Source organism: Cyprinodon tularosa, unplaced genomic scaffold (assembly GCF_016077235.1).
Source record: "Cyprinodon tularosa strain WSP-4 unplaced genomic scaffold, ASM1607723v1 ctg513, whole genome shotgun sequence".
Taxonomy (NCBI): domain Eukaryota; kingdom Metazoa; phylum Chordata; class Actinopteri; order Cyprinodontiformes; family Cyprinodontidae; genus Cyprinodon; species Cyprinodon tularosa.
Window position 1 is genome coordinate 580,712 of NW_024039245.1, and position 22,133 is coordinate 602,844.

At 36.2% G+C, this 22,133-nt stretch overlaps 1 protein-coding gene across 10 annotated transcripts in view; it reads left to right on the forward strand.

Annotated features, from left to right (window-relative positions):
* Nucleotides 1–22,133, forward strand: part of ubr4 (ubiquitin protein ligase E3 component n-recognin 4) — a 74,030-nt gene that overhangs the window by 5,261 nt on the left and 46,636 nt on the right. For 6 of the 10 annotated variants that reach the window (XM_038303583.1, XM_038303585.1, XM_038303591.1 and 3 more), the window contains exons 2-24: nucleotides 2,465–2,562; nucleotides 2,656–2,759; nucleotides 2,964–3,093; nucleotides 3,314–3,459; nucleotides 3,633–3,732; nucleotides 3,862–4,003; nucleotides 4,152–4,276; nucleotides 5,533–5,657; nucleotides 5,828–5,887; nucleotides 6,004–6,194; nucleotides 6,866–6,965; nucleotides 7,411–7,548; nucleotides 7,816–7,933; nucleotides 8,436–8,477; nucleotides 15,181–15,368; nucleotides 15,493–15,649; nucleotides 15,739–15,824; nucleotides 15,928–16,097; nucleotides 16,437–16,716; nucleotides 17,696–17,828; nucleotides 17,950–18,038; nucleotides 18,153–18,281; nucleotides 19,303–19,485. In XM_038303583.1, coding sequence (XP_038159511.1) covers nucleotides 2,465–2,562; nucleotides 2,656–2,759; nucleotides 2,964–3,093; nucleotides 3,314–3,459; nucleotides 3,633–3,732; nucleotides 3,862–4,003; nucleotides 4,152–4,276; nucleotides 5,533–5,657; nucleotides 5,828–5,887; nucleotides 6,004–6,194; nucleotides 6,866–6,965; nucleotides 7,411–7,548; nucleotides 7,816–7,933; nucleotides 8,436–8,477; nucleotides 15,181–15,368; nucleotides 15,493–15,649; nucleotides 15,739–15,824; nucleotides 15,928–16,097; nucleotides 16,437–16,716; nucleotides 17,696–17,828; nucleotides 17,950–18,038; nucleotides 18,153–18,281; nucleotides 19,303–19,485 — 3,034 coding nt within the window. The remainder of the gene's footprint in view (nucleotides 1–2,464; nucleotides 2,563–2,655; nucleotides 2,760–2,963; nucleotides 3,094–3,313; nucleotides 3,460–3,632; nucleotides 3,733–3,861; nucleotides 4,004–4,151; nucleotides 4,277–5,532; nucleotides 5,658–5,827; nucleotides 5,888–6,003; nucleotides 6,195–6,865; nucleotides 6,966–7,410; nucleotides 7,549–7,815; nucleotides 7,934–8,435; nucleotides 8,478–15,180; nucleotides 15,369–15,492; nucleotides 15,650–15,738; nucleotides 15,825–15,927; nucleotides 16,098–16,436; nucleotides 16,717–17,695; nucleotides 17,829–17,949; nucleotides 18,039–18,152; nucleotides 18,282–19,302; nucleotides 19,486–22,133) is intronic. The other 4 variants (XM_038303587.1, XM_038303590.1, XM_038303592.1 and 1 more) reach the window with 2 other exon arrangements.

Consider the following 22,133-nt stretch of genomic DNA (forward strand, 5'->3'; position numbering starts at 1 on the left):
TATCTATACTGCAGGCAGTGTGACTGAAAAAAACAAAAAACAAATTGCATTGGTCTTGCAGAGTCATGTGTAGAGCAGTGTGACCTGGCCTTAGTGTTTTTTGAGATCAATGGCTTTCTGTTCAACCTGCTCTGGCCATTCCAGTCCCTATTATTTTGAAGTCACCCTTTAATTTTTAATTTTTTAGCTTTTTATTGTACTGTGGTGTGAAGTAAAATCTGCTGGTTCTCTCTCTCTCCTCCTTACTTTTATAACCTTTTTTTTTCATCTCTCCCCATGATGCTGCCTCCACCACAGCTGATCACACCCATGACCAGTAGTTACCTTGTTCAGTCCTGCTCTGGAGCAGAGCTAGAAAACATGAATGAAAATTCTCGAATATCAGGCTGAGCAGAGTAAAGCCAGACCCAGGAAATCCAGTGGAAGAGTTACATTAGAGAACAGCCTTATCTAGTCTTGTATGTCACAAATTCCAGCTGATTTGACCCTCCTTATTTAGCTATTTCAAAAAAAAATTCTATCAAATTCCAGACACATTGAGGTCAGCCCACATCCTCATAACTTAAATGGGACATTATGTTTTTCCCAATATGAAGTAGGGCTGGGCGATATAGAAAAAAGCTTATCGATAAAAAAAATGCATATTGATCAATATCGATAATTATTGAAAAGATTTGAAACCATATTTTATGTGCAGCTCTGCCTGGACTTTTTATAATATTGCTAAATGATTTAATTTTAATAAAAAACACAAACACAGACTTCGAATTAAATCTTTATTTAACCACCTTTTTTAACCATAACAGAATTGTTTTAAAGAAAAATAACTTAAGAGACCTAAGTTATGTTTTAAATACTGACAAAGAATAAACTAAAGTGACCAGAAAAGTGACCAAAATAAATATAACAAATAAATAAATGCCCCTCCCACCGCCGCCGCCGTTTCCTGCTTTAACCTGAGTTATTACTTTGAAGTTTCTGGCCCCTCAGCATTTTTATCTCAATTGTTAGAACTACGTGGGAAACTGCCCAGAACTGAAAATATATATATATTTTCCCGAAATTCCCGAAGATTCCTCGGAGGAGAGCCGCGTCGGGGCCTACACGGCTCGTACTCCTGCGGCTGTGAGCGGCTGAGATGATAAAAAAAAAAGTTGGTTGTGTTATCAGACTTCGTTTTCACTGGTTCCCTACACATTTTACAGATGACTGTGGTTTGTTTTTGGTCCGACTTGCCATGACCGAAATACTGCCAGACTGCCGAACTACAAAAACCCTTCTTTGGAACAATTTCCTCTGCCTCTCCTTGCTGCGACATCTTCATGTGCTCTGTGTTGTGGTTTGAGAGAGCGGCGCTTGGTGACGGCGTGCCTGGGTCCGCGATTGTGATTGGTTGGGAGGAAGCAGTGACTAGCATAAACCTACATGCTAGGCTACAATGAGAAGGAAGGAAAACTACGTTTCTTTTTTATCGAACTTTTATCGACCCTCTTTTTTTCTATTGCGCCACACGTCTATCGATCGATATATATCGTTATTGAATTATCGCCCAGCCCTAATATGAAGTGTCTTAGAGAATTACTGTCATATTTATACACTTTAGAAACAGGAGGTCAAAGGTTACCAATTAAATGGTCCTTGGCACTCATAAAAAAAAAAAAAAAACACCAAAAACAACACTGTATCATAAAAAACGTCTTGGTCACTTTTGTTTTACACAAATCGAGATAGATTCCTTTATTAAAGGAAATGTTAACTATTTACAAAGTTGTCTGACAGTGATAGTTTATGAAGACAATATGTGCGACCATTCGGACAGCACAAAATACTTTATCGTAGTATTACTGTACTCAGTTTGCATATTACCGTGATTTATTACCGCAGTAGAAACGAATCTTATCCTCATTAAAGTTAATATAACTACCTAATTTCTGCTTTGAAAACAAAGCGTAACTTGCCTTTCATTGACATGATGCGGAAATCTGTTTATTATTTGGGACACATTTAGCTGTGTGACCATATGTTGACACTTTTTAATTATATAATGTAACTTTGGGCCCATTTCCCCTGACGCATTCACCTATATTTTTAAATAGTTTTCCTTCATGTTATGCCTAAGTGATAATTTATTATTGACTGTTAAAACATGTCACACGTACTCCACTCATTGGCTGCAAATAAAATATGAACAATTGAGGAAAAAAAAGAAATATATTGTTTGCATTTTTTTTTATACTTTAGTTCTTATTTAGTTAACATGCAAAGATCATAGTTTACTTCTCAACAAATGTCCCCGCAGAGGACTGTTATCCTTCTTAGTGAATACTTGACTCTCATCCTTGTTTCTTACTTAAAACAGAGGTATACTTGAGGCTGTAAATAATTGCTTAATCTATGCAAATTGCTGTAAAAATAGCAAATTAACATATTGTTGTAAATTTATTGTTCTACTTTCCCTCTGCAGTGAATCAGACATTCTTCACCATGACAAACAATATGAGCCTTTCTACTCCTCATTTGTGGCCCTTTCTGCTCATTACATCACCACAGTTTGTGGTCAGAGTATGTATATTTGATCTCCTTTAATAAGGTTAAAGCACTTTAAAAAAATGCTCTTTCACAATCCTAACATTTATTCTTACTTTTTTTTTCTAGTACCAAGAAATCAGCTACTGTCTGTGGCTGCAGCATGCAAAGTACTGATTGAATTTTCATTGCTGCGATTGGAAAATCCAGATGAAGCATGTGCTGTGTCACAGGTGAGATTACAAAAAAATCCTGTACCATTGTCACACTAGGTTTTTGTGTGCATGTACCTTAAAAGATGGTCTCTTTCATTTCTTTTCAGTGTAACTGTTAATCAATTTATCATCTAAATAAACCCTAGTATTTCGGTGCACGTGGTTAATTTTTGTTTGCTCTTAGCCCTTAAATTGTATTACGATGTCTTTACCCTCCCACAGAAACATCTGATCCTTCTAATAAAAGGACTTTGCACTGGCTGCAGCAGACTGGATCGCACAGAGATCATTACATTTACTGCTATGATGAAGTCTGCCAAGTTGCCTCAAACTATCAAGACCCTCTCTGATGGTAAGTATCTAGAAACAAAATGTTTTATTTGTTATATGAAATGTCATAAATAAACACAAAAAAAGGTTTGGGGAGGTTTCTGACACATCCAAATAGTTTTTGTCTTTATTTTTCATGCATTTATTTATTCTTTGGAAGATGGTACCGGAGAAAAAATATATATTGAAGATTTATGGGACTTACAAAAATGTCTGTTCTAAATTTTTTTTATTTTTTTTAGTGGAAGATCAGAAGGAGTTACCCAGTGTTGTGAGCCCAGAGCTTCGTCAAAAAGAAGTACAGATGAACTTCTTTAAGCAGCTGACTTCAGTTTTTAACCCAGATCTGACAACCATTCTGGCTTCACCATCGTCAGCGCACATGCAGGTCAGCAAGATCACTTGATAATGGTTGACATAAACCAACTTATTTTGGTCCAATTTGTTTTATATACATCTCTTTCTTTTTAGGTTATGTCGAAGTTTAAACCCATTTGATTTATTTTGTCAGTTTTATGTAAAATTGCTTATGCTAACTTCATGAATCTTCAAAATTTGTAGGCTGAGAGTGACTCGGATGACCAAACCACTGATCAAGCTCTTCAGGCCAAAATGAAGAATGCCTTTGTCTCTCAGAATGTGTCGAACTTACAGGAACTTGGTCAGTAGATCTTAATCAGATACATCACAGTATTATAAGTTTTGACTAGTGGGGTGTAACAATGTTTGGGCCCTGGTGTTTTGGGGAAAGACGAATATGAAGAAGACTTTTTTTTATTGTTTGCTCCAGGTGGGTCTGAAAAGTTACTGCGAGTATGTCTAAACCTGCCGTACTTTCTACGTTACATCAACCGGTTCCAAGATGCTGTGTCGGCCAATTCTTTCTTCATCATGCCAGCCACAGTGGCTGATGCCACTGCAGTCCGCAATGGGTATGTTCCTTTTTTATAGATTAAATCTGTTATTCCAGTGAATTGAAGTTTGTTGTTTTGAATGGTTTGAGTTTTTTTTCCATATCTGTATTGACTCCTTTGAGGGGGAAGAAGGACACAGTTTATTGTGTACTAAATTTGTATTTAGATTTCACTCGCTGGTGATTGATGTCACCATGGCTCTGGATACACTTTCCCTTCCTGTACTGGAACCCCTGACACCAGGAAGGCTCCTAGATATGACTGTCCTGGCCCTTAGCTGTCTTTATGCTGGTAAGTGCTGGATGTGTTTGGAGAAAAGAAAGCACATGACCATCTGATTCATTCTCTAATTAATGTAATCAATAGACAACAGATAACTCTGAATAGCTGAGTGGGATTTAATCATCTAAAGCAGCATGTTCAGACAGAAGAGTAAATGATGTGCAGACATTTCTTCTATGTGACCGACATAAGCAACTGATCACTACCAGTTAAATATTCTGGAAAATTCTGACTTTTTATTTTGGTATTCTCTCTAGTCTGGATAAGAAAATAAAGAGCATGGAAAATATTCCTATTTCCAGACTTTGTCTATTCTGTTGTCTAGAAGTTGTGTCCCTTCCACTTTCCTTCATTTTTATTTTCTTTCTAGTGAATATTTCTTTATCATTCCTTCTTGTCTTTTCCCGTGTCTAACCACCCTTCTGTCTTTGTTTTTCTACCAACCTCTTTATTCTTCTTTCATTTTTATGTTTCCGTCCTTTCCATCCTTATGTCCTTTTTCCTCCCATTTTTTTTCTTCCCAACGTCCTTCTCCACTGTCTTTTTTTTTCCCCTTCCTTCCACATGTTCTCTCTTCCTACCTGATGACCTTCCTTTCTTCTTGTGATTATACATCTTTCATTCCTATTTTGTGTTTATCTCTCTTTTTTACCTTCCTTCCTTGTTTTCACATCTCCTTCCTTGTGTTTTTCCTTCCTTTTTTCACGTAATTATCTATCTTGTCTTTGTTTGTTTCCTCTGTGATTTATACTTCCTTGTCCTTCATTCTTGTTTCCTTCCTTTCTTGAGTCCATCCACCCTTTGTTTCTTCCATCTGTCTTACATTTTCTTCCTGTATTGCTGACTTCACTGCAAAAAAAGATCTTAAAATAAGTAAATAATTAAAATAAGTGCATTTACCCTAAATTTCAGTAGGTAAATAAGATGATCTGCCAATGGAATGATTATGTTTAGCCTTAAAATAAGATAATTAGATAGTATGCACTTCATTCTCAAAGATTCACTTACCTGCTCAATTAAAAAAAAAATGTACTTATTTAGATTAAAAAATTTTTTGCAGTGTTTCTTTGTCCTTACATCTTTGTTCTGTGCTTCTTTATTTGCCTTTTGTTTGTTTGTTTTTTTCCTTCTGTTTCCCTTTTTCTGTCCATGTCTTTTCTCCGCTATTTTGCAATGTCTGTGTTTTCTTTCTTCTCATCACCCTTACTCTTTGTTTGCACGATGTTGCATTGCTAAATCTACGAGTCTTTGCTCTGTCTTTGTAGGTGTGAGTGTTGCCACCTGCATGGCGATTCTACAGGTAGGCAGCGGATTGCAGCTCCGCTCTGCCTCAACTGGAACTAAAGAAGAGGACTATGAAAATGACGCTGCCACAATTGTTCAGAAATGTGTAAGTGCCATCAGTATAAAATCCTGATAATTGTTATTTTTAATAACAGATATGGCAAAGCATCAACACTAAAACTCAGGCTTTTTAAATGGATCAGATTTCCTTTAGCAAAATATGACTAACAGAAAAAAAAGAGTGTTAAAAAGATGACAACGTTTTTGTTCTAACAGCTGGAGATCTATGAAATGATTGGACAAACAATCAGCAACTCTCGCAGAGCTGGAGGAGAGGTGAGTAGAAGGTTGGATTAGGAAACTAGAATAGATGGAGCAAAACCTGCTTTTGATAAATGTTTTGCACGTTCAAGAAATGATGCAACTTTTTTGCTTTTTTCTGTGTACTTCAGCATTATCAGAACTTTCAACTGCTTGGAGCTTGGTGCCTCTTAAACAGCCTGTACCTGATACTGAACCTGAGCCCAACCGCACTGGCAGATAAAGGAAAAGAGAAGGACCCCTTGGCTGCCCTGCGTGTCCGGGATATTGCTGCTCGCACCAAAGATGGCGCAGGATCGCCAAAACTCGGACCTGGGAAAGGGTGATTTTATTTTATTTTTTATGGAAATATGTAGATGGGTAGCCAAGACCAGAGTTATTCATGACCCTGGAAGGGTTAAGGTTTTAAGTAATAGTCTTACCAGTATTATGACTGAAATTAATCTCATCAGTAACATCTGTAGTCACCCAGCAAGAGCACTACTGTAGTTTGATAGAAAATATGTGGAGAAAAGCTGATGGCAAGGAGACCTTCAAACATCCTAGATACCATAATCACCAAAATAGAGGAAAAATGCGAAAAGGTGCTTATAGTCATTAAATTGAAGGCTACCATTTCTTTCCTTTAATGATGTAAAGTGTTCTGTCTTTTTGGAGATATTTGTCCTGCATACTTGTCTTGTCTTGGTTAAAAACTGTTATAAATCTGACTACTGAGGGTGTTAATGACTTTTAAAAACAGTTTTTGTTTCATTAATTTCGAATTTCCTTTCAGCTTTGTTTTAATCCTCGCCATTTAAATCGATGTTTTTTTATGTCCTAAAAAGGCAACAGTAAGTTTGTCTTCAATAAAATTTTTGTAAAATTTTAACCACTTTGTTTATAAAATGAGCATTTAGATTTGTTTTATAAAGTTTTTTTCCTAAACAATTTTATTACCATCAGAATTTGTGTTTATATAATTACTGTGCTTTTTGTTTTTTTTTACCAAAGGCACCAAGGGTTTGGGATATTGTCTGTTATATTGGCCAATCATGCCATCAAGCTTTTGACTTCGCTCTTCCAGGATTTGCAAGTAGAGGCACTGCACCGGGTAATTAATATGGATGCTTTCTGTTTTATTGTATCAAAAGATTTTATTTCTCATTATATAAACATATTGCTTTTTAATCCTGTGTGTCATTTATATCTATTTAATAAGTAATAAGTAAAGAGAATTTTGCTTCTTTAAAACAGCTGGAAAAACTGAAACATTTTGTCAATGTCAGCAGCCTCACATTTTTTTGATTTTTGAAGACCAAGCAAAATGTGTTCAGGTGAAAGGCACCATACTGTCTTTATCATCATATTAAGAAACATACATGTAGCAGGAGGCTTAAATCTCTTAGTTTATAATATATCTGAAATATATCTGTTGTTGTCCTTGTTTAAGAGGTAATTTTTAGGCACTTAGACTGAAACTTTACAGCAGATGAATAATTTAAAAAAGGATCTTGAGAACCATTCCCTTGTTACAGTCCGCCTCTGTCTTTCTGCAGGGTTGGGCAAGTGATGGACCACCAGCTGAGCTGAACATCATGGCACAGAGCACTTCAATCCAGAGGGTCCAGAGACTCATCGACTCTGTTCCTCTCACAAACCTGCTATTTACCCTGCTATCCACTTCATACAAAAAGGTTCACATTTTCAATTAGTAGGACAATAGAAATGAATAATTTTGATTAACAGAAAATCAATATAGTTTTACATACAACGGCGGCCATCTTCATTATATGTAATCAGTTGGTAATTTTGGTATTTAGAGTAAAGAAATAAAGTTTCCCTGCAATTCTTTTCATCTCGTTTTTTTATGGGTTTGTTTTAAAAATGCAAAACAGTAGATATACTAATATATGTTAAAATATTTGAATGTTATATTTAAGTTTTTAATTTGCTTTCATCAGGCCTGTGTTCTCCAGCGTCAAAGAAAGGGCTCAGTTAGCAGTGATGCCAGCGCTTCAACAGATTCAAACACCTACTATGAAGATGATTTCAGCAGCACAGAAGAGGACAGCAGCCAAGGTACTGAATCTTTCTGAATTCAGGCAAAGCATACACACATATGAAAGCCTAGTAAATGCTAGGAAATATTTCAAAATAGCCATTATAAATTGTAAAACATGCCGGTATTTTAATTTATATGGAATTAATTGCTGTTTTGCATGCATTATAGGAAAAATAGATGCTATTAGAGACTTTAGAGTCAAATGAGTTAATCTGTTGTTGAGACTTTTATTTAAAATACCTGTGTACATTTTATGTTTTGAAAATACTGTAATGGGATTAAAAAGTAGACAAAAATGTTCTTAGGTAGTTGTTTTTATGAGCTATACAATTGAGGCATGGTCGAAGGACCATGGATTTTATAGAGATGAAAAAAAAACTGTTTTATGAGTTAAGATTCAGTCAGGTAATGGCTGCAGTGAGGGATAAATGCATATGTATATGCGCACAGTGATGTTCATTTTTCTTTCTTCCCTTCTTTAAACAATGCCAGTGTAGTTGACAGTGTTTACTATTTCAGCAGAGAGAAGAGAGGAGAAGACAAGTGCAGCTTGTGTCTCAGGTCAGCAGTTTTCTGTCCTCAGGTCAAAGACTTGGTGTCTACATTGCTGTCCGAGGATCATTTTTTTAATGTTATGTTGCACAAATTAGGTGCTGTTGAATAGTAAACCTAATGACCTAATATGAAGTAGCCAGAGATAAACAGTTAATTAGAAGTACAAATACTACAATAAAATTTACTAGTATAATTTTCAGCCATTTCACTTTGTTTTGTTGTCAGAGCTTCATCTGTGGCTTGCTGACTTTTTAAGGATAATACCAATGCTTTGAAAATGTGGGTGCTTATTATATTGAGGCATGAGAAGCAGCTGTCTCGCAAAGGCCTGTTAGACTTCCAGTGTTGATTGTTATGATAAAAAGCTTAAGCATTTTAAGGGTTTCCTAAAGGTTGTAAAGGAAGTAGCTTCACACAATCTGCTGAAATTTTATTTTCCCAATCTTAAACCTATGACATTTGGTTTGCTTAAGAATTTTCCAAGACTGACCTAAAACCTTTTCTTGCACTAATTCTCCACAACAAGCAGAAAGTCGACCATTTTGAATCCTTGACATGTGGTTGATCCCATAGTTTTGAATCAGTTGGCTTAAAATTTGTTGAATTTGCTCATAAGGCTTTGGGGATCTAAAGTTAATAAAATCCTGACCTCTTTAGCATAATTAACAGCTACACACCAGTAGAGCTACACCACCAACTTGGACTTCTCTCTCAGAAAAACATAACTATTATTGTTCCAAAAAGGTAAAAAAAAAAAAAAAAAAAAATCCAATGGACTTTATTTCCAAGTTAGAAGATGTTTCGCTTCCAATCCAGGAATCTTTTTCAATTCAAAATGTCAGGAATAGCATTGAGTTCGAGTTTTTATACAGTAGCACATCAAAACCTTGTTTTTGTTTTGACAACATGCAAATAAGCAGCAACGCCTTCAAACTTGGAAGCAAAGTCCACTGGATTGTTTACTTTTTTTTTTTTAAATGACTATGACCTGGATGACTGAGAATCTTCACCAACATAAAATTTATTGCACCTACGAAAACAAAAAGGTGTCTTTTTAATAAATCTTCTGTTAACCTAAGCAATTTCAGATTAGTGCCAAGGATAAAAGATAAGATGGTGTAAACTTGATTTTTGCCTTGTCATGGGCAAGATTTCACTCTTATTTTCAGATAGATAATCTAATTTTCACCAAAAACTAAAGCAATAGATTGTCATGATTTTGTAGATGTGATCTTATGCTCCCAGATTTAGCTCCAAACCATGCTTCATGCAAGGGTTTTGAAATTTATTAAACACATGTAGCTTTTCAGGAGTTAGAAAAAAAGGTGTTTTCGATACCCCCTGAGAGGTAGCCATTTAAGTTAAAGCTGTAATCTCTGATCTTCATCATGTCTGTTTATATACACATATCTGCATGAAAACCTTTGAACTAACAGACTTTAAATGCTTAAAGTATTTTGAAGCCATTGGAGATTAAAATATTTTAAAAGTCCTTTGCCGCATCAAAGCATGTTTGTGTAGCCAAGCCTCAAAAACTGAATTCTCACCTAAAAAACTGATTTACAATATCTAGGCATAATGTGATAGCAGTACCATATTTTCTGAGCACCATCAACGATCAGTATTCAGTGCATTTATGCAGTTATTTGTAGATGTAATCTTAACTCTACACACTTGAAACCATGTGGATAAAACGAGGGCTGAAACAATTAATCGGATTAATCCTGATTAATAAATTATTGAAATAATTGTCAACTCATTTATTCATCGATTAATCATTAACTGGTGTATAGCGAATCTAAAACATGCCTTTAGCTGACAGTGCAACCCACTTAGAAGAGTAATTGTACCAACAAAAAAAAGGGTATAAACATAGCCTTTGGCTATCCGATTATTAATAATCGAAAAAATAAATGACAGATTAATCAATTAACAAAATAAGCGATCGTTGCAGCCCTAGTTATAACAGAGTGTTGGCATGAGGTTGGCTGTAAATCACTGTGCATCACCTCATGTCAATCAAGTTGTCAACCATTAAACAGGTCAGACAGAATCTCAGTAATCTAGCTCCCTGAGAGTAATCAAAGCAATAAATCTCCCTCTTGCAAAATTCAAACTATATGTTTGCTTATGGATAACTTATTGATGACTTCACTTTAGCCCCACCCAATGAGAACAATGTCAGAGTCTGAGAGAGATCATGATTTGAAATAACCTTTTCAAAATATTCCAGGAAATCTTCATTAATCATTTGCCACAAAACAGGAAGTGACCAAAACTTTTATCAGGAAGGTTGGATTAAAAAAAAAAAAATAGCGCTGAGCTAAATTAGTTATTTAGTCAGAGAAAATTACTAATAAGAAAATCCGTCCCTAGATTCTTTTTCTTGTTCTTTACATATATAACCTTTTTAGTAATGGCTATTATTTTGTCTTTATTGTTTTTAAACGGCCTGTAACAGAGGCACAGGCTGTTAATTGTTAAAGTATGGACACTAGACAACACTCAGAACAATAATAGAATTACTTTCTTTTGGCAGTTAACAAAATATCAATTCAAAAACTAGTATCACCATTTTAAAATCTGCAGTAATAATGTTAAAAATAAGAACCTAGGCGTTTGATACAGCCCTGAAAAGTATTTCATTTGTCACACTTCAAAATAATTGAAGGAATAGGTCATAATCTCAGCCTTTTAAATCCTCAAATTCGGATATTTGAAATTTGAATTTATTCTTATTTGAATTTGATTATTTTATTTATGAGATAAATCTAGAGTCGTGAATAAGGCGAACCCACATCACATTATTGGTATCATTCTTGAATAATAAGTCACTTTAAGTTGTAAATAAAGGTCTGGAACACAATAAGCTCCATCTTGCTGTCACCTAAAAAGTTTTGATTTATGTGTTTTGCATGCAGATGTGGAGAACAGCTTGATGTGACGTTCTTTTAAAACTTTAAAGCTGTATCGTTGTGTCTTGAAGTGACTTCACTGTTGTTGAGTAGCATCACTAACAGGCTTGACTGTTTGTATTTGGGGCAGAGGACAGACAAGATTAAGAGAGGCTTAAATTTCCTTTTTTTTTTCAAATTAGTCTAGATGTAGACTTGTCTGGGTGTTTGTTGGCAGGAGGATCAATTATGTTCCCATGCTGAGAAATCTTACCCGTTGAGTAGAGCTTAAGAAGTTGTGTTTTGGAGGTGACGCAGGTGTAAAGGTTAGATATAGCAAAAGGATTTGTTTCAGATGTAAAAGTTACTTTTTAAAGAGCTCTGACCTACCATTAACATCTGAGTCTGATTTAACCAGAGGAACAAAAGAAATCTGCATTAAAGGCATTTATTTGTAGCCCTTTAAACATGAGCAGCTTGTATTTACCAGTTCTCTGAGTTGATTGATGGATGGATGGGATGAAAAAGCAATTCATTCTTTTTTAATCTTCTGTGCTGCCCTGTGTCTTTTTGTTTTTGCTTAGCCTTTTTGCTAATTAAGCCCTCTCTTTTTTCTTTTTTTCTTTCGTTCTTTTCTCCCATTGGTAGACAACTTTCCCATCTCCCTTTAATATACAAATTATCATACTCACTCAGTAAGAAGTTGGGCTATCCCTTCTGCGGCTGCGCATCGGCACAGGAATAATTCTGCGTTTCATTTGGTAGGAGAAAAAAAATGCTCTGGCATTTGGCCAGTTTGGCTTGACGTCAAGCTGCTTGGGAATCCTCCCGAACCTGAACAATCCACTCCTGCCTTTAAAGGTTGCTCTATCTGTATGCTGGCAGGTGGGAACGCATGTGTTTACCTGCCTGCAAGAGCACTCAGGGTGAGTCTGAGTTTATGTGATTTAGGGAGCAGGCCTGTGGTCCATATTTTCATATTCTTTGACTTGAGGTCCTTAACAGACAGGTTTCTCACATATGTGTGCAAAGAAAGAGGTAATGGTGTTAAAAAAAAAGGTCTCCATCCTTTACGCTCATAGAAATTCCGCATATTGGTCTAATTTCAGCTTAAAAGCCGTTGGCACTGAAATACGCTGGCAAGAACCCTTGAAAAGGAAGCCCAAGTGTCAGTCAAAGGGCCAATACGCTTGTAAAAAAGTAGCGTTTATTGGTCATTTTAATTTTAAAAAGGCTTCATATACCTTTCTGCCTCTTCCCTTGATATTTTTGCTACCTATAAAAACTGAAGTATTTTTCTCTGGCAACAGTCTACACCAAAGGACATTGTTATTAATACGTCTTGAAAGTGTTTGTTCATGATGCATTTACTGAGTGGAGTAAATAAGACTCCTCTCAGTAAACAATAACTTTTCCTAGTTTCTGACCTAATAGAGGATATTGATTGAATCCAGTATCTGGATGGATCCTCTGCCAAAGCTTTTATCCCGTACATAATATAATGATCATTGTTTGTGTTTAGGAAGAGATTTTTTAATTTATGCTATTTTTTATGAAAGGACTTTGAAGATTATTAAACTTGACCCATTTATTTCAAACTAAATATTTCTGTACCCTGTAAAGAAAACGCATCCTTTTTTTCCTCCCAGTCTAGTTTAAGTCATTTGATATTACCTGAGCAAGCTGGCAGAGTTTAATTCGTCAAAAATAGAAGTTTCCTTCATTTTATTTTAGTTTTTTATATAAATACTTTTTAGATTGGAACAAATTTCCTGTTTGCATCCCTATATCAATTTCTCACAATAGTTATGCCAATCATTTTGGCTCGTTACTTCTAACAGAAATGCTACGACTGAGCCAGATCTGCGGCTTGCTTTGCTGACACGTATTTCCTATCTCTGACCACAAATTATTTGTAGGACTAAAGGGACGGGCTATGCACCACAGCATTTGTAGAGTATGAGTGGATGAATGAATCTGAAGGGCACGGGGCAAGTGGGAGATGGTTACATTTAGACTAGGGGTAAAAACTTTCTGCATTTTGGCCCTATACGTATAAATATGCTGGCAAGAACCCTTTATTCAGCCTTGGCTTGGTTTTGAACATTAAGAACTTTGCATTTTATTTCTATATCAATGCTGTGGAAATATCAAGAAATGTATTTAATAAATATCCTAGATTTTATTTATTCCAGATTTAAATGCAATGACTTAAATCTAAGAAAAAACATTTTTTGTTACTGCTGTTTTTTGTATGCCCAGCTCCCTGAGCTTCTTGAGTAGAGCAGCTACAAAATGTACACGCTATGAGTAGAAACAGAAAAATACAGAACTTGTGAATATTCCTCTCCTCTCTTGGTCGGGCAGCAGCTCCATCACTTAGCTGGAGCAGCAGATACAGCTTCGATTCACTTTCACCTACAGTCAGCATGTTCTGTCTCTTTTGTACCACTGTACCTATAGCATCAGGTTGGAGGGGAGCAGCCCATTATATTACAATTTAAAAATAAAGTAAAACCGGGCTAAAACAGAAAACATTTAATGCCAGAAAGTGAGTAAAAATGAACAAGATTTCAAAAATCTGATTTCTGCTGTATGCCTCTAAATTCTGAGGTTCAAATCCTAAAAAGAACGGTTGTTCATCTGAGCAGTTTTAACAGCCATATTATTAAAGTGTTCATAGTGTAACACAACGCCTTGCCTGAGAAGTGACCTCTGGATCTGCAATTGAGTTAGAGGTATTAGATTTAACCAAACTCTTCATGGTTCTATTTAGGAAACAGTGTTAATGCTTTCCTAAGTGAGATAGACAAGTCAAGGGAAGGGGTGTTTTGGCTCTTTAGTGTTTTTGTTTTTCTTGACAAACCTTTTTTTTTTTTTTCAAGAATTAACTTAAATTATTTTCTGAATGCCCCCCTCTCAGTCCACATTACGCAGCCATTACCAAACCTAGACCTACCGTAATTTAGATCCTTAAGAGCTTTTTAGCAGGGTGGAATTTTATAGTATTTCAAAGCAATGCAGTTATTAATACATTAATATAATAATTTGATTACCAACATAAAACATTGTCCTTGTTCATAAGTGGAAGTGGTCACAGTGTATTATTTAAAATGGATATTTAGCATGTTTTGAGTCAGAAACCCAATCACTTTAATCTTTAGTAGATCATGAATTCTGATCTTTCTTAGACGTGCTGTCATTTTGTGAGCTAGAGATTGCCTTGGAGCAGACCAGGTTATTTATGCTGCATTTACTGAATATGACCCCACTATCATTTGTCTAAATGTTGCCTGTGTCATAAATGCATGAGTAAGAATGTACTCGAGCAGAAGCTGCATAATATGTATGGCGTGTTACAAAATGCTTATTTGGAAACACATTTTAGTGTTGTAAATGACTTCAATCCTCTGCTGATGCACAGTTTTAATCAGCTTAATTGTAGTGTACATACAGGTTTAAAATTAGTTCACAGACTGAAGTATTTTATACAATAAACTTTGCAAAAGAATAACTGAACATTAGTCATAAAATAGTCCTTATAATATGATAAGGTGCTATCAAAGGAAAAATATTCTTTTCATTGTAGCTCAGTTGTTCTAATACAATTACATCTAAAGATTTTCCCTATCCACCCTGATCCTTGGCCTTTCTGTCACTGCTTCTGCTTTAAAACATATTATGAGCCAATGTGAAGCTTTTTATGTTTTATTATTTTATTAATTGTATTTCCATATGTGTCTTATTGTGATGTGGAATATTTTTTAGTTTTACTCAAAGAATGTAACTTAAATTGTCTGAACTATTTTTGGCAGATGATGACAGTGAGCCTATTCTGGGACTTTGGTTTGAAGAGGCCATTTCACCGACCAAGGATAAAGTGGCTCCTCCACCTCCCCCGCCTCCCCCACCCCTAGAGACATCACCCAGACTCAAGAGTCCCAACAAACAGAATGCAAGTGAGAATGGCAACATTTTAGCCGGTCGGAAGGATCCAGAAATGGTAAATCACTTCTATCTATCAATGCCATTATTATTATTATTTTTTTTTTGACGGCCTGTTGGATTTTTTTTGTTTTGTTCATTTTACATGGTGGGACCCCTCCAAGTCATTACTGTTCTTGTAGTTCCTCAGTTTGGCCTCCAGCATCCTGAACTTCATCACGACTTCAATGCTCAAGTCCCGGAACAACTTCATTCGCAACTATGTGAGCGTCTCTCTTACAGAGCAGCATATGGCTACGCTCGCCAGCATCATCAAAGATGTGGATAAAGACGTCAAAGGTATGCTTTGTCAAAAACATTTTGATGAACTAGTTTCTTTTCATAAGCTCTACAGAATATAATTTAATGATTCTGTTTCTTGCTTCTAGGTTCCTCAGATGAAGTGTTTTCTCTTGCCCTTTATCACTTCAACCACACCCTGGTGACTTCAGATCTGCCATCTCCAGTTTTGCAGGTGAAAAATGTTTAACATTTTTCAAATATCATTTTACTTTAGGCCACTGATTTCTGCTGCAAGCTCTAAATGTCTTTTTTCCCCCCTATCTTGTCAACCACAGAACACCCTTTTGCAACAGTTGGGTGTAGCTCCGTTTTCAGAAGGCCCCTGGCCCCTGTACATTCACCCCCAGTCCTTGTCAGTCCTCTCCAGACTTCTCCTCATTTGGCAGCACAAAGCCAGTGTGCAGGGAGAGCCAGATGTGCCTGAGTGCATGAAAGTGTGGGAAAGGTAGCTTCATCATAGTTGTTTCACATGTGCTTATCAAGGACCAATGAATATAGTATAATGTTCTCATTTGGTGCATTTACATTACATTGTATTTAACAATGCCAAAAAACGTCTTCCAACTGAAAATGTGAATTTAATGTTAATGTGGGTATGTAGTTATCTCCACCAGAGGATTATCAAAGGCCTTTGTAGTAGGGTTTTTCTTTTCTTTTTGCAGACTCATACATTTAATTTATTTCCTAATGCCCTGATTTCAATTGTACCATTTCATATATTTTCAATAAAATGATCCTATTAAAGTAATTTTTTCTCCTCTTCCTTCTGCTGTATTGCTTATAGATTTTTAGGAACTCTGAAACAGCACACCATCCAGGACTCTGTCCATTCTGAGGATGATCTCAACGTAGAACACCTCCAGTTGCTTTTGCTCCTTTTCCACAATCTGTCTGAACGCGGTCGGCGGTCGGTCCTCGCCATGCTCACTCAGGCTATTGTTGAAGTGGCACAGAGCAGAGAAACCCAGTTGAAGTCTGTTCCTCTCAACCTGGCCCGTTTGTTACTTGTTTTTGATTACCTGCTGCGTCACTATTCCAAAGCTCCCTTATACCTCTTTGAGCAGGTAAATGTTTTTCAACTATTTGTTCATTTGTTTGAAATTTATCTTAAACATAAAGCTGTTTGGTGCCAATGAAGTTTTTCACATCTGCTGTTTAAGAATCTTAAAAATTTGACCTGTGAGCCCAGAATGCAGATATATTCCTCTCTAAAACAATCTTTCAGTGAAGGTTTTCACAGACGATAAAAAAGCAAATACAGTTTCATTTTATGATTGTGATTATGATTGAACCTTTTTTTTATTTCCTTTCTTATTATTTAAATTCCATGGTAAATGCAACTACAAACATTCAACAGATACCACTCATTTGCAGACTAAGTAACACCCATTTATTAAACCCAAGTAAGCGCCACAAAAAATTTAAAGAAAAAGGGGACTATACAGCTTCTTTGTCCCTGAGTGCTCACAGCCCAACGCCATGCAGGAAGCTTGGCATTTACCAAAGTTTGTAAGAAAAGCCGGGTTGGCCCTGGGTTCCTCCTAATGCAGGACAATGCTAAACCTCATGTGGGTGTAGTGTGTCAGCAGTTGAAGCTATAGACTTGCTGCGCGTTCAGCGCATCTGTTACATCATATATCAATCCATCTGTTAAGGTCACACTGAACCACACATTGTCCATGAGAGGATTTGTTTTAGTTATTTTGTCATGATCACATTCAACTTGGTACAGAACAAACTATTCAGTAAGAATATCTAATTCTTCAGATCTAGGATGTGATATTTGAGTATTTCCTCTATTTTTTTTAGCAGTGTATTTTTCTTTTTCTTTGTTTCTACAATCAACCAGGGATCAATTCTATCACAACCTGTAACATAACACTGCAGATCATTACTGTTCATTTTGACGTCTATTTGACTAGAAGAGAATAGCATATGAAGTGTCATTTCCAAGGAAATGGCGCCCAACATGATTGTGATTATTGGTTGTCGGTAGAACAGTGAAAACTAAAAATAAAACCACTAATTGAACACTATTTGTAGGTGCAATACAACCTCCTCTCGCCCCCATCCAGTGGACCAAGTTCTGTTCAGGAAGGTGGGAAACGGAGCGGTCTCCCACTTTACTATGGATTTAAAGAGGTGGAGGAGAACTGGGCAAAACACTGTTCCGCAGGTGAAGACTATACATCCCATATTTTTCATCTTGTCCAGATTTAATATTTAATATGGTGCTGTTGTATAAACAAATTTATTTTAACTCTAAATTATTTTGTATTTTTTTTTTTTTTTTAAAGATTCAAATGTTCAGCCTAAGTTCTACTGTGTGTTATCCCCTGAGGCGTCGGAGGATGACATCGGCAGATTGGATAGTAAGGAGAGCAAGGTACAGTTAAGATTTGTGTCTGTGGTTTGTGAAACATCTCTGATCTATACCATTATTAATACAGTTCACCATATCATGTATATCAAATAATAATCTTGCTATTTGTCCTGGCAGGTATTTCCAAAGCTGGTCGGTGGGGCAGTTAAATATGATGAGTTGTATGGATGGCTCATCTCACTACTGGAATCAGGCTCTCAGTTTGATACAGCCAGAAGACAGGAGAACAAGCCCATCACTCCTATGGTGAGAAAACAGTCTGTACCCAAACCGACTCGACAAGCTTGTAAATCCTCTAAGCTAGAATTGTATTTTATTGCATTGAACGAAGCCTTGCGTTGTGTCTCAACAAATGACCAACTCCAGTCTGTTTCCATAAGACATGTTGTTGCAGCAGCTGTGCGTTTTGGGTCGGCTGAGGTATTTAATTAGTCTTGGGGAGTTTTAAGTTTTCTGAATAGAGTGGGTTTGAAAATGATCACTGATCCATACACAGGCACGAACCAGATGCACCTGGTCTGTGTTGTATGATCTCAAGTAATTGGTGGTTTGTCTCGGAACATTCATGTGTTGCTTTGTGTGTTACTTTAGGTTCCTTATTTAAAATTTGTTGAGGTTCTTGGTTTGTCTTGATTATCTGAGAACTTTTACTCCCTATTTTTCCTTCACATCACTCAGGTCTTTTGGTAGCAGGTTTTAACATTTCAAAAGTCAGAACAAAATATGGGAAAGCTACATTTTTCCGTCTTTTTATCAGTTTTTATGAGGTGTGTTTTTAAACAATGAGTTGTGTTTTAAATAGGCCTGCATAATATATCATATCAATAATCAGATCGCCTTGGACTGTATATAGGGCCGTAATTGCATTCATATCCAGCTATTGACACTTTTTAATGCTAATATGGTGTTTAACCAGTTGAACAGAGTCACGTGGCATCTTATTCACATAAATTCCTTTTCTTCAAATGCTAAAAATAACAATGTGAGAAGCACATTGGAGAGGGGAAAAAGCCACATAATGCAACAGATCTATTACCAGCCATGTGTACTATTATTTTCTCTACCAGAAGATTTTATGTCTTTCAACCTTAAATGCTGTATAATGCTGCATAAAATAAGCTATACTAGTTGAATGAGGATCTATCCGTCATTGTGGTTTTATTACAATATCAAAGGATTAATTGGAAAAGATATTTTACATTGAGGACTTTGTCAGCCAACTTTTTCATCTAATGCTGTTAATGTGTTCTATTTTGACACATCATAGGAGGCGTGCTCCCTTCAGTACTACTTTCTGATACTCTGGAGGATCCTGGGTGTATTACCGCCCTCTAAAGCTTTCATGGAGCAGCTGAAGACTGGTTGCACGGACCCCAGTGAGAGTGACATCTTGCATACGCTACGATGGTCCTCACGCCTGCGAGTGTCTGCGTATGTCCACTGGATCAAGGTATGTTGCAGCTTGAGAGGATTACTCATTGCCTCAAAAGTATGTGTGATATATTAGGTCCTAATCAGTGGTGTGTTTTTTTTGTTTTTTTTTTCTTTTACGTAATTATTATAACTTTTTCTCTTTTTATTAAAATACTGTAACGATTCACTTTAAGTATTCGATACATATCACGATTCATGTAGGGCTGCAACTAACGATTATTTTAAAAATCGATGAATCGGACGATTATTTTTTCGATTAATCGATGAATCGGACAAAAAAAATTTTTTATATTAACCTCTTTATTCCAAAATAAACATTTTAGACAGAACAAACAAGCACATAAGTACAGGTTGCTCATTAACTGTACTGGTGCAATATGAAAAATAAATGTTTGTGTTAAAACTACGCAAACTTACATGAGAAATGTAGCTGTACATCCACAAAATATAGGGTACTTTCTTTCATAAAGCGCAAAAAAAGACATTTTTGTTTTTAAAAGCCTCTAAGGGGTTCAAACAATAGGCCCCCCCATTTCAACAAATGAGTTTTTTTTAGACTAGATGAGTTCTGCCTTTTAAGACAGGAAAGTATAGCAGTTAAAGTTGCTACTTGAGAAAATACTGAACCATAGAGATAAAAATATCCCTGTGATTCAAATTATAAATTGTATTTGGAATAAAAATGAGAGAACTAGGGGTGCTAAAAAACACATCCTCCAAAGACAGATATTTACATGGGAATGTGGCATATAATTAATTGACATATTACTGATCTTGCTGGATTTTATTCTGCTTTACTTCTATAAATTGCAGGATCATCTTTACTTTATCTTTGCCAGAAGATTTAAACTTTAAAAGTCTTGCCCTCATAATTTGCAAGTTAATTTATTTATAAAGTAAATATAAACGCTGCTTAAGCTAATTCAAATGAAATTAAAAGTAAAATAAGTAGCCAACCTTATCACTGTCTGTAACCTACTAACACGGTAAGGAAAGCATCAGATGAGCTACCTGAGAAACTAACGTTACGTTTCCCCACTTTAAAACCAAACAAACATGGTGGTTCCGTGCCATGTTAATTTCTTTTGAAAAAAGTTGCATGTTATCACTTTTTTCGCTTTACAAAGCGCAGGCTATTCTAATTATTGTGATCAATTTGCGCCGTCAATCCCGGTGCATGCGTGCTTCATTTGCAGTCTGGACGCTGAGCTCTGACTGCAGCTGAGAGGGACTCCTGCGGGAAAACGCGGTTGGGGTGGGGGATGCGCCCCACGGCAGAGTAGGAACGATGCATGCTTTCACGTAAGAGTCTCAAGAAAGCCGCCAGTGACACCGAAAAAAGTCGCCAGATTTGTCGCTAGTCGCTTTTTTGAAAAATAGTCGCTGGAGGGGTCTGAAAAGTCGCGGAGTTGGCAACACTGCACCTGCGGCGCTGACTCGCTCTGCCGTATTTTTTTTTCTTCCTCTTTCAGTCAAGAGGCAGTGATGACGGCGCGGCGGATGACGCAATAATCGCGCGACACAACTAATCGATGATGAAATTCGTTGCCAACGCTTTTAAAAGTCGATTTTTATCGATTTTATCGATTCGTTGTTGCAGCCCTAGATTCATGGTTTCGGTTTCCATTCATGGATGATTTTGGTTAATTTAGAACAATTCAATATAATTTAGTGACTTGGAATCGATTCCTTTCATCCTTAGCCAAAAATATAACGACTGACTGTGAAATAAATACCTGCATACTTGAAATCCCCTTGATTTATTTAAGGTAACTTGGGTATAAATTAAAGAAATATGGACATAAACAAATTTAGTGGGGGGAAAAAAAGGCAAATACATTTCCATTTTATTTAACGTTCAACTACCACTTCAGATTAAATCATTAGGTTACCTTTGTTGTATGGTTTTCATTACTTAATTGAGTCACAATTCACGTCTTTATCTTTAAAAGTGCTCACATAAAACACATTTAAAAAAAAAAGAAAAAACTCCTTTGCTTTATGTGCTATTTCCTTATATCGATACAATGGATTAATTCCCTTTTAAAAGGATCTTGGACAAATTCACCTCATAAGAACAGATGTGTACTTGAGATATGGTTGGATCACAGCTATAGAAATTGTGCCATCGATTAAACGATCAATCGTTACACCTCTATTTATTACTTTTTAGTGTTTAATATATTTATTCAATTCACATAGTATAAAAATATGAAAGGAATTACAGAAAGGAATAAAAAGAAGAAAAAAAAACAGGTAATAAAAATATAAACAATCCCTCCCACCCCCCCCACTGTCGTTTACAAAATCAACAAAAACATAACAACACACAGCATAGACCGTCAAAAAGGAGGTAGTAGACAGATAATTGAAAAAAAAAAAAAAAAAAAACAGAATACCATACAGATTCAATCTTGTAATACTGTAGATGGTTGGCTGAAAAAGGTTAAGAAAGGTCTCCAGACTTGATAAAATTTCTTTTCAGAGCCCCTCAAAACGAAGCGAATTTTCTCCAACTTAAGGTGGAACAGCACATCTTTGATCCAATGCAATACTGTGGGTGGGGCAGCATCCCTCCACTTGAGAAGGATCAAACGGCGTGCTAGCAAGGTGGAGAAGGCGATGAGTCTTCGACCACCAACAGGCAAACCCAGCCCTTCAGTC